The sequence below is a fragment of the Pseudopodoces humilis genome, chromosome 9, assembly GCF_049639895.1.
Source record: "Pseudopodoces humilis isolate 2021_Gansu_Grassland_sample_001 chromosome 9, ASM4963989v1, whole genome shotgun sequence".
NCBI lineage: Eukaryota > Metazoa > Chordata > Aves > Passeriformes > Paridae > Pseudopodoces > Pseudopodoces humilis.
Window position 1 is genome coordinate 9,238,708 of NC_142208.1, and position 12,646 is coordinate 9,251,353.

General features: G+C 38.3%; 1 protein-coding gene across 4 annotated transcripts in view; it reads right to left on the bottom strand.

Moving 5' to 3' along the window:
* Positions 1 to 12,646, bottom strand: part of WAPL (WAPL cohesin release factor) — a 65,078-nt gene that overhangs the window by 31,327 nt on the left and 21,105 nt on the right. For all 4 annotated transcript variants that reach the window (XM_005520441.3, XM_088060069.1, XM_088060068.1 and 1 more), the window contains one exon: positions 9,729 to 9,844. In XM_005520441.3, the coding sequence (XP_005520498.1) occupies positions 9,729 to 9,844 (116 nt within the window). The remainder of the gene's footprint in view (positions 1 to 9,728; positions 9,845 to 12,646) is intronic.

Here is a 12,646-nt window from a genome sequence, read left to right on the forward strand (position 1 = left end):
CAGATTAGTGCCAATAAACCACTGCCATGGATCACTAAATTGTGAGGTACTATTCCAGTTAAACACAAAACACATTACGCACACACGTAGCCAGACAACTACAAGCTGTTAGTCAGACAAGATTTAAAAATATCAGACAACACAAGGAGCAGGGAATAAACTGTCACTGAAGGTTTTTTTGCACCAAACTTCTGAAGAACTGCAAAATGCTTTTTTCTCCTTAAAGCTCAAAAGGAGGCCCACAGGGCACAAGATGATGGGTTCAACACCCAAGTGAAACATGAAAACAGAACTTAAGAAACAGGACAATCTATAAATGAGATTCATTAACAGAAATAGCCAATGATGTTCTGTATGCTGCTTATGCTGAGTGTATTCAAAGGTCAGCTCAGAAGCAGAAGCCATATGGTTATGGTCACTAATTTGGCCTGAAACCTTTATTAAGTCAAATCAAAAGGGACAAGCTACAATAGTTTAGACATATCACCACAATACTGGAAACATAACCCTTTGCTCAAGAAAAAAGAAAAACCTGCAGTTCAAGGAACACCCCGGCACAAGTACTTCCCAGCACAAATCGTTCACACAAATTTCCTGCTCTCTTGGTTGCCACAGGCAGAGAGAAGCAGGCAAACAGACACACGTCCCCCTCCCCTCCTCCTGTTAATCCTAATCTATTCAAAGTATATCAATCTACTAACAGGAAAGTTTTACAAAATTGTAACTGCAATGAAATTCCAGAGGTCATACGGCTGGGGTATTCATACTCCCACAGAAACATTTCCATTTGGATCAGTAAAAAACACTGTTCAAATAAATCTCTCAGATGTCCCCAGTTACAGCTCTGAGGTTTGCATCACTGAGTCTAAGGATGCTGACCTGACCACTTCTCAGTGCTACCAAACTTCAGCTGCACCTCCAGAGAGCACCTAACTCATGCTACCTGTTAACAGGCATTGCCTTCATCAGGTCAAAATAAAACTAATTCAAAGTAAAAACTTTGGAATGTGTCTAACAAGGACACTGGGCCTTCAACACCACCAATTATCCCCTCAAGAAGTGCTCATGTTTCATCGTGCAATTATTAAATGCACATCAAGTCACAGACGGAGCTGAGTGAACCAGCCATGCTCATACAGTACACAGGAGCTGTGAAGACAATTTTGCATATTCATCTGCATATAAATTAAGCTCCCACTGGCAAATGAAACCGGTATATTTTAATTCCTTTGAGCGGTTTTTCCCATTTTAGAACTTCCTACAGGACTGAGAGCTTGTGCAATGTGACATTTATTCTACACAGCTATCCTGCATTGCCAAATTACTAAAACAATAAGTTAATTACTGGAACTACAAAACTGATGTGTGTGTGTGTTTTTTCAGGGAATGTGAGCATGCAAAAGAGAATCTAGTTTCAAAAATACTTTAATCCATCTTTGCTTCTTACCTTAGAGTTAATAACAGTAGGAACTGGAAGTATAAAATGCCACATTTCCACCGTGACATTAAACACTTTCCATTCAACTTCATTTTTCTACTTCCTGAAAAGCCTAGTATGCACAGGGGGAAAAGGATTTCCATGCTTATTTTTCATTTGTTCCTGCTGCCTCTATGAGAACCCAGCCTGTTGTGTTCACTTTGTATCGCTACCCTTCTCAGACAAAGCTACCAATATCTCTGCTGACACCACCTAGAAAAAGAGGCATTTCCAAGAATGCTGCTCCCACAGTTCTACCTAACATCTGAGTATGGAGGACATTTGAGGAAGCAATTTTACCAGGTGGAAGGATCCCAGCTTGGCATCTACCAGAACACCCTCTTCACCATGGTTTAGTATTGAAGGAGTGAGGAGAACATCATTTTGATCAGCATTAAATGATTATCTTCAAATGAGGAGACCAACTCCTGGCATTTGCTTTCGCTCAAAGACGGTTTTGAGGTGCTAAATCCCAACTCAGTTCAGTAAAATTAAAGCACCTACCTTACTCTTCAATTTAGGTGACTAATCTAAAAACCTGCCAGTTCTGACTAGTATCCTGCTTACTAGCTTACATATTAAGAACTGGCTTTGGACTATCTACATTAAAAATAATAAAGTCCCTATGTGGTAAGCACTTATAAGCCAGTTTTAAATAAATATGCTTATAGAAGAATTTGATTTTGCAAATTTTAGGTGAAATAACAGTGTCAATACGATGCTTCGGTTTCTAACAAATCAGCTAATGAACAGATTTATTCTATAATATTTTATCTTTTATAAATTTTATCTTTTTTTAAATTTGTTTTCAGTCCAGCAACATAAATATTGCTTACAATAGACAAGCTGATGATAACTGGCTGGTATGTATAACAGCTCAACTCTTGTTTATCATCCCAACAAAATGTATTTGGACAAAAAAATCCCCACAAAAGCCACTTCAGTTCAGGACTGGGCAGCCAATATGCCAGAAGCAGCAACCAGCTAATGAAAGGAATGCACTGCAGAAGCAGCAACAGGCAGTCACAAGTTGTCAGCTCTGCCCTGCGCTGTTTGTCAGCCTGCTGACAGACAGACTGGGCTTAGCACTGAACTCAGAGGTCACAGAATATTTCCACTGCCCAAATTCAGCTTGACTCCTCAATGGAGTCAAAACAGCTTGTACCGCCTAATAATCTTTCCTCTTAAAAACAAGCAATTTTGATTTCTAAATTAGGTTGCAGAGAGCAGCTCAATGTGCAATTATCAGCAGTTAATTATCACTGAAAAAAATGCTTTATTACAACTGCTTATCCTTAGGGTAGGACACACTTTAGCTAAAGGTTATGCAAGATGAAGACAAGCAGTTCTTTTTAAAATGAACCCTGGCCAGTCTACTCTGATCCTACAATTATATGTATAGAAAGGTCTACAACTGATAGCAAAACTTCTGAATTACAATTCTTCTGCTACTTTTTCAGGATTATTTATTTGAAATAAGCTATAGAAAAGTAATTAAGAAAAATCACTTAAGTTTGTGCACTTCAGATAGACTAATGTTCACATACCCTAAAACTTAAAAATGAAAGAACAAAGAAAAATCTTTAAAAATCTGATTCGGGGAAATGCTGATTCGTTTGCAGGCCAGCAAAAAGAAACGTTACTCGCAGGATGCCTTTGATAAACATCTACTGTACAGTATAACACAAGCTAAGTGGAAAACTACAGACCACAGCAGCCTAGTTTCTGTCCCCTCCCACGCACACGTCATTGTCACATTAGCCCTAAGATTACTCAGTCAGCCCAGAGCAGGGCAGAGTACGGGTTCATACTTCTCCAATTTCAAAATACTTTCAAAGACCAGGTATAAGCATTTCATCTTGAACTTCTGGTTTACTTAGACCTAGCATTTGTTTCAAAGTGGTATGTATAGATCCTTCCAGTTAGCATGAAACACCAATGGAGAAAGCTCCCATCAAACTGTAGAAGATCTCTTAAAACATATATAACAACAAATGCTATTAGAAACAAAGGCTCAAACGTAAGTTTTTTTTCCAGGTATTGACAGTTTCTGACAGTGCCTAACCTTGTAACAGGAGTATGTTATTTTCCATGATGAAATTGACCTCCTCATGGAAAAAAACCCTGCCTATAGGACAAGAAAGAAGCATTTAAATAATGAATTAGTTGCAGATCACACTGAAATTGCACAGAAGAAATAAAAAGAAAATTTCTTCCTGGTTCAGCACTTGTTACTGGAAATAAGTGCTCTTTACACAATATTGATTTAACATGTCCTTCCAACTTACCTGTCCAAAGACCATACTTGAAAATCTTGCACACATTTCTGTACTTTGTTGGGTACAGAAGTTATTCTTAAAACTTGACTAAACATGAAAAGCAAGAGTTACTGGGTTATGACTGGCTCAAGTTTTTCTCTTAGATACAAAGTTCAGCAGCAGTCTGTTGGCTAAGCCATGTCTGAATTCAGCAATGCTTTCATTCATGTAAATCGACACTACTGTCATGACTAACCCTACTAACGTCACTTGATCGAAGTACTGCACGTAATCCTGCTAACGCCACTGTGTTTAGTGAGCATTTCTCAGTTGCAATGTTGATTTAACTAGATTAAGATGACTTAATATCTCTTCTTGAATCCCCTCAACTGAGTAGATACAATAGTTTAGAGTTTCCCAGTGAAGTGCACTAAGATTTATGTTAAATGTTTCCTTCTAAGTGAGTTATTTTTATAGTAATACACAGTGTGGGGAAACTGAAGGCACAAGGAAACAGAAGGGAGCTGGTTGACCAAAGGAAAAGCAAAAGCAGCATAACCACGTGCTTCTGTCAGTATTTTTTGCCTGTTTCAGGTAAAACCAGTCCTTACAGTAGGTGGGGCTTTGTTGGGTTTTGGACCGGGTTCTTTTGATGCACAATCCAAGAAGATCTCAGCTTTTCCTGGCAAATGCAGTCCAAACTAGTGGAGGAACTTTCAAGCAATGCCACTTTAGTGCACTAAAGTGTATCAAGCTTCAACAGTACTTTAAAAGTATTGTTACCAAAATGTTCCCAGGACAGCAAGCAGTGAAAGCCAAATGCCATGCCACGCAGTAAAGCAAGGGGGCCCCATGGCAGGCAGACACCTGTCAATTAACAGCTAAAATGCACTGACAGCTACCAGTTTGATCTAGCACATTCCAATCAAATCTGTCACTATCTCAAACCTACTGAGCCTCATGTGAGCTGCCAAAAAGAACTGCTGTGATTTAACCCCAGCTGGCAACTAAGCCCCACCCAGCTCCTTGCTTACTCACCCCCAGTGGGATGGGGGAAGAATCCAAAGGGTAGAAGTGAGAAAACCCAAAGAGATAAAGACAGTTATAGAGGGAAAACAAAAGCCATGAATGCAAGCAAAACTGACCAAGGAATTCATTCACCACTTTGCATGGACATGCAGTTTTTCAGCCATTCCCAGGAAAGCAAAGCTCCATCGGGCATAACAGCTACTTGGGAACACAAAGGTCATCACTCCAAAGATGTGTTCCCCCTTCCCTCTTCTCCAGATTTTTATATTGCTGAGAACGATGTCATATGGCATGGAATATCCCACAGGTCATTGTGGCCAGCTGTCCCCTCCAAACCTCCTTACACATCCCCAGTCTCCTGGCTGGCAGGGTGGGATAAGGAACAGAAAGGAGCCACTGACACAGCAGGCTCTGTGTAAGTGCTGCTCAGCAATAATAAAAACATCCTAGCAATACCAATAGTGTTCTCAGCACAAACCCTAAACAGCCCTGTAAGAGCTCTTCTGAAGGAAATTAACTCTATTCCAGCCAAAACCAGCACACACAGGATCTCTGTGGTCCAGTATTTGAATGGGCCAAAGGAAACACGAACACCAAGTTAGTGGCAAAGAGGTTTTTCCATACCTTTCCCTGTGCAAGCCAATAGTGTGCACAACAAGAGGAAAAGAAAAAGCCCACTGATGTATCCCCATTCACTGGGTACATGTGGGAATGTGTAAACAGTTGCAAGCCAGGTAAGTTTTCTAGGGCTAAGATCTCAAAAAGCAAATTTAAATACATTTCTCCGGGCATAGCAATGTAAGAGAACAAGAAAAAAATTCAAGCTAGCTTCAAGTCATTTAAAAACAGTAAATTTTCACTGCAAAAGGGAACATTTGATTGAATATGCCCATTTAACTGGAGTCAGAAGTCATTAAGCAATGAATTAGACTTCAGGTTAGTTTTTAGTTTGATCAGTAGTCCATGAATCACCAATGTAGACTGACCATGCAGTAAGCACTTTCTTCCTCATCCCACCAATCATAAAAAACACATTTTGAACTCTCAAGAAAATTTCAGTATTTTATAGGTGCTAAAATTGCATTCTGTAGTAACACGGAAGCTTTATGAAACATCCTCAGTGCAAAAGGTATGAACATCTAAGAAACTAATTCCAAAAGACTTGTTTCTAAGATTCACCTACTCTAAGGCATAGGGAAAAAAAATCCTGATAAAGCACTCATCTAATTGAAATTTCATGCTACTTTGAGAAAACGTAAGACTGAATCTGCTTCCAGTTGTGCCAACTTGAGAGAGTCATTGCTTTTTTTGTTTTATCTTCTCTGTCTCGTTCATGCAGCTCCCCAAGTCTTCCCACATGCCTCAGCAGCCCTGAAGAACAGTAACAGAAAAATTATAGTTTCTCCCCCCTCCCAGGCCCCTCAAGCTGAAAGGCTCCCATACCTTTTAACTATGATTTGCAACTCTATCTAAATTCTTACCTTGAAATATTCAAAGGTAATCAGTATTCACAATGTCTAGGTTGGCTTCCTATGGCCACAGGCTAGGATCAGCACAGAGCTGCAGATCACTCATTACATATTTTGAATTTAAGAGCAGAGGGGCCATCCCAGAAAATGTGCTGCTCAGGGACTTAGTGGTCCCTAGTGACATGCTGGACAGCACAAACACTGAACTGACACAAAACACTAAGTAGAATCATTGATTTTTATGGCTGATAGATCAAAAGATTAAAATTGGGGATAGACTAGTCCTCCTTATCTTACACTTTTTAGTTGGCTTTTTTCCTATTTAGAGACAGGTATTTTGCATAAGACCACAGGAAACTGTTCCAAAGTATTCCTACAAAACTGTTTCTCTTCATTTGCTGACTCTAGCTAAAACCTGTTGCGAAAGCAGCAGGAGCAAAAAATCTCAGGAAATCATTTTTGTGCTCCCTATTTTCAAGTCTTTACTCTCAATAGATTTGGACCACAGCAAGAAAAAAATTCTTGTCTACTCTACTAGGTTTGCCTGCTAATGGAGAATTAGTTTCATCTGTAGAAGGGAACTAAGCTCAAAGGGGCCAGCAGGTGGGTGTATCCAGAGTTCCCAAACTGACATGCTAGAGCATGAGTTACCCAACCAGTTGAATTAAAATTGTAAACAGCTGCAAAAAAACTTCTGCAGATGTTGCTCATGTATGCTTCACACCCATAATTTGCAACTCAAGTAATGCCAATATTTATGTACTGTACATACTTAATTATGTTGCTATGGAATGCAACACTCCTGTAACTCAGGCTCAGGATGAAGAGGTTTAATTTGCTTAAAAGCATGGCTCTGGTTGAGACTTTACTCACCTATTATAATGTCTGTGGCCACTGCAACCAGGCAGTGATTTCAGTCCTCACAGCAAAAGCAGTGCTTAAGACAGACTGTTATTCACTAAATCAACAATGTTGGTCGTATTTTATTGCACTTACACCCAAAGCTTCAAGAACTGGACTTAAGCATTAGGAGACAATAGTCAGGTTTTGAAAACTACAACCATAGGTGAGAGATCTGCTGAATACAGACTGGAAAAAATACTTGAGCATTCTGGATCTGCTGAAATTTAATTATAGCACCTGCTGCTTCCTGAGTAACAGAGCTTTTTTTCTTGGCAGCTCAGTCTGATGCAGTGTCACAGCTCTCAACATCACCACCTAACAGAAAATATTTAATACTGTATCTGCTAGCTCCTACAAGAAAAAATAAATGGCACTGAGACAGTGAAGAAGTTCCAGAGATTATTCTCTTTTAAGACCATTTAGTTACTACGATCAGGTTAATACTTTTAGTTATTTTTTTCATTCCCAGAATGAAAATTCCCTTAAGATACAACTAAGATTAAGAGTCTATATCGGTATTTTAGGAAGGTAATTACAGCATCTCTAATTACCATCAGAACAAGCTTTACAAGCTTTTTTAGTAACTCCATGCAACAGCCGCATGATTATAGAACATTAAAGTTTAAAATCTGAATCTCAATTACAGCAACATCTACTTCTACATCCATTATACCACTACAGGGTCAAAAAAGCTGTTTAATTCTCAACTTCCCCACTTGAATTAAGTTCATCCCGAACTGAGAATTTTCTAGAATTAAAACCATTCTCCCTTATATAGTATGATATTACTGTAAGGCTTTTTCCTTCTCCCCGTAATTTCATGATATATACATTCAAAATTAATTAGAACCATTTTCACATAAAATCTCAGGGACTTAAAGAATAAAAATTAAACAAGAAACACATGAAATGCAATTACAGAATAATATTTGCGGCATATAAATATTTAAATTTTAAAAAAATTCTGTATTTAGCAGAACACCCACAGCTCTTTTATGCTGTTAAAAAAAACAACTGAAAAAGCTAGTCAAATTTGTGCTTCCTGTACTTCTGTTTCTCAGTGTACTGTAACATGTTCACACATAAGAAGCTGCCATTTAATAATTTTAAAAATTACTATTTAATCAACAGAAGCTGAGGCACTTCCATCTTCAAGAAATACTATTTAAGAATACGCTCCTCATTTAGCTGACTTCCAGCTTTGGAGGGAGGAGCTTCTCATCTCATCCTGTCCAAAGTCAAAGGGAGAAGCGACATTTCATTTTCAAAGGACATCACAATTGACAGGACCTACTGGTCACGTATCCTCCCACATCATGAAAATAATCGTCTGCACATTTTGAGAGCTAAACCAAATTTGTCATCCTTTCTCCACTCACAAATCTATTTTTTTTTTTTTTTATGAAAAATTGTTATAACTCAACACAGCTGGGGAGATAATAAATCTTCTGGTTCTGGACAACCAAAAAAAAAAAAAAAAAGGCACCTTAAAAAATTACTTCAAGTGAAACTATTATATAACACTAGTAATAAGTCCATGAGGAATTATTAGAACTCCTAAGGAAAAAGTAATTAAAAAAACTTTCTCAAGCTGTTGGACTGATGAGCACATTCTGAACACATGTAAAAGACAGTTGCTAAAATACCATGCAACTGCCAGATCTTTCAAAACCTGTGGAACTCAAAGGAAAAGCAATACAAGCTCATTTCCCTCTTTCTCTTACTAGAACAGTTGTGGGTTACAATGATGGTGAGACAGGGACTGCTGTCACCAGGTAACACAAAAAAAGTTATGCAAAAAACTCATGAAAAGGCCTTGAGCACTTGAAATGTCCATCCGAGACATTCAGGTCATAAAAGCTTCATTTAATGGAGATTACATGGATCCCCCTATTGCAAACTTTTACCTGGTGGTTACACGCAATTTTTGCTGTCTGCACAATTTTAAAAGCCTCAAAATACTGAGTACCCTAAAATAACAGATAAACCACATTTCTCTAAGATCAAGAAAATGAATAAGGTCTTTTGAAACTATGAAAGGGCAAATTCATACTGAGTATTACACAGCTGGGGAAGACTGGGGTGGGATTGGAGGTTACTTTTTTTTCCAATTAAAAGAAAATCTCACTACACCAAATTCTATGAAGGCACTCATCTTTATAAAGACTATACCAATGCCAAATTTGAAGTTTTAAGTTCAATCCTATAATATGACAGATATTTCTTGGGAGAGCAAAGGTAAGAGACCAAAAGAATTCCCCCCCAAATACCAACAAACCACAACATAAAATACACAAAATTTACTGATGCTTTGTTTAAAAATCATCTCCAGGGAATGCATCTATGTTACAAGTCAGGTCCTCCATAGCAGTCTCCATAATAAACCTGAGAAGTGAAACTTCCAGTAAAAAATACAAAAATTTTGCACTTTAATATTTTACTTTTCCAGAAATAATATTAAAGGCCAACATACGATCTCAAGTGCAGATATAAACTGGGAAAAAAGCCCTGTTGCATATATAAGAAGAAACATCAATACTGAGGAGCTCGGTAAAATAAGAACTTTGTATTGGTTTCAGCATTATTACTCACCCGCTTTGGCCCACTAAAAATCTTCCTGGTGTTTTCCTTAGATTTATCACCTTGTTTATTTGTGGATTTCTTATTGCCTTCAAGCACACCAGATGCATCCTCTGAAAACTCCAGATCTGTTAAAGGTAAATTATAGACATGAAACAACCATTTTAGAAGCTGTTGAATTGCTAGAGCATTTCTTGCGTCTGACAATTCCACATGTATAGCTTCTGAAATTACGTGATAAACCATCAGTCTTCATCAGAAAAATCAGTTTTAATGCCAAGCACAGTCAGGTTTGCTGACTGGACTGCAGCAACACATAGAAGCGTGACAAGGTGCAAAGTCACTATTAGAGCACCTCTTGCCCACTGGGTAAGCTTCAGGCTATGGCTTCCCATACCATACTCCTGTAAATCCCTGGGTACCTTTCACACGAGCTTACTAATGGCTGGCCTACTGCTACAACTCTGAGCAACAGATGAATAAAGCAGTAGATTGGGTTCTTCAGAAGTGTGAGATTAAGAGACTTAGCAAAACACAGTACAATTACAGAAGAACTGATCTTGCTTCACTTCTCATGAAGGCAGCCTGTTTGTATTTGCTTATTTTGCTGTAAACAGAAAAGAAATATGGTCATCAGGAAAGAGTCAGCTAGAAGGAACTGCTGATACGGCCTTTCAATAGATTCAATACTTGCATTACAACTGATTCCAGTACCCTATAACTGAAATCAGCAATTCACTCATCAAATTAAATTTTTGTCCTTAGCTTTTTTAAACTTGTTTTATTTGAAGCATCATTCCTTGGAGACAAGGGAAAGGGTTTACTTGGCACAAACCACAAGTTACAAATTTCAAGATGGAAATAAAGACATGCACAGAGAAGCAGTGGTTCATCTGATAAACTGTTTAGATAACCGATCTATTCCTAAGAAGCTGCTGCTGTTTGAAAATTGCACTGCAAAAACACCAGCAGATAGGATGGGTTACTCTAACCCCAAATACATAGGACTAGCCAAGCTGGGTAACAAGGCAAGCAAAGGCAAAGGTAACGAGACTTCTAATGGCATTCTCAAGGATACAAAACTGATCTGAGGAATAGAAGCATTCTTAAAATAAAGCTCCACAGTTTCCCAAATTGCAATAAATTTCAACAGGCTTGGCAGCACCAGGACTGGCAGCATGCCTGCTGCGAGGCACCTCCTGGAACCAGCTTCTCACATTCTATCCCACTGGTTCTTCAGTGTAATTATGTCATGTGAGCACAAGAGCCTAAAAACACAGCATCAACAGCCCCTCTGACAAGTGACTTTAAAAGATGTTTGATAAAATTAGTGTAACTGAGGAAAATACTACAGTCCAATTTCCATTAACTTAAATAAAGCAAAACTACTTCCAAATCTATGTAAAAGACAACTTAACTTTTGCTGAAGCCAATTTAAGGAGTAAAATCAAATTGCTCTGATATACATCCTTATAAATCCTGAAACATTTCTGAAGAAGTCAGGACCTGAATGTAATTCTCAAAGAAAGTCAAACCAAGAGAACTGGACCCTCCTATTGTAGATTGAAAGCTAAAAAGTAATTTACTTGACCACAGCCATGACAAATATGGAAGTCACTCTAGAAACACAAAATGTTTCACCCATGAAATGAGAACAGTAGCTTGCACTCTGTGCTAAGATTTGGACATGGCATTGCCTTCAATAATGATTAACAATGCTTTGGACCAACTAAGCCACAATTTAAACTATCATCTTAAGTTTCCTTGTTTGAATTCTACTCCTATGAGATTCTGAACTATACCATTTTAATTAGGTGACTATAAACTCAAAGAAACTTCTTGATAAAAACATTTCAGCTCCTACTTACAACAGGAATTCTGCATTTTCTGATGTTGCTAAGACATTGAACACATACTAGCTCTGTACGATTACCTGGAATGCTTCTATTTGAGCAGTGCTTTTGGATGCCTTCTAGGTACCCTAAAAGCATTCTGCATACATTATCTTAGCAGACTTTTAAATCTAAACTAAACAGGGTCTGGGGGAGAAATCTTTTGCTAGCATTAAGTGAGTGAGGCAAACACACAAGTAGTTTGTTAAGCAGTAGGTCACTTCAGTGACCCTACTGAAGCTTGATTTCCACTGGCTCTCTCCTGTATGGCTTCTTAAGGGGGGCTTTTCCACCTCACAGAGAAATTTATCATATTGACCTTTTTCTTAGTATGGCAGCATCTAAGGCCTTTTCTCCTCTGTCCAACCATTTTCAAGGCATTTATAATCTTTAAGATAATTTGTCTCTCTTGGAAAGATGTTCAGAGACCAACTAAGGCAACAACTACAGTAAATTTCCTCAGGAACAACAACGTAGTTTTGTTTTAGTGTCTCAGGGTAATTCTGCAAAAGGTTTTGAAGTCCAAACAGGACTCTGCCTTTGACAACTTTGATGTAGTTCTAACTGGCTTAAAATATTTACCCAATGAAGGTGACTCAGTTTTTGAGAAGATGCAAAGGAATTAAAAAAAAAGAAATAGGGCAAGTTGGCTCACCAGAACTGAGCCGAGTGCTGGATGCTGATATACAAAAGCTACATTACCTAAAAAGATTACAGGAATCTCATCTTGATCACTGGAAGGACAAATGAATCAATGACACAAAGGTTAAGCTGTATATGAGAACTGATTTACAAAGAAAATGACGAAGCTGCAATACAGATTTCTCTTGGATACAACTCCCCATTGATTATTACAGTCAAGTCAATCACTGTCTTCCAGTATTAAAAGCTTCTCCTCACTGGAGTCATCCTGTACTCTGGCTACTGAAATGACAAAAGCAATGTTTCAAATCTAGGAAAATCTCACCAGTACTTTTAACCCCTGGAATTCTGGCAGAATCCAGCTGGGAGGCTCAAAAGCCAAAGGGGCTTTTGCTT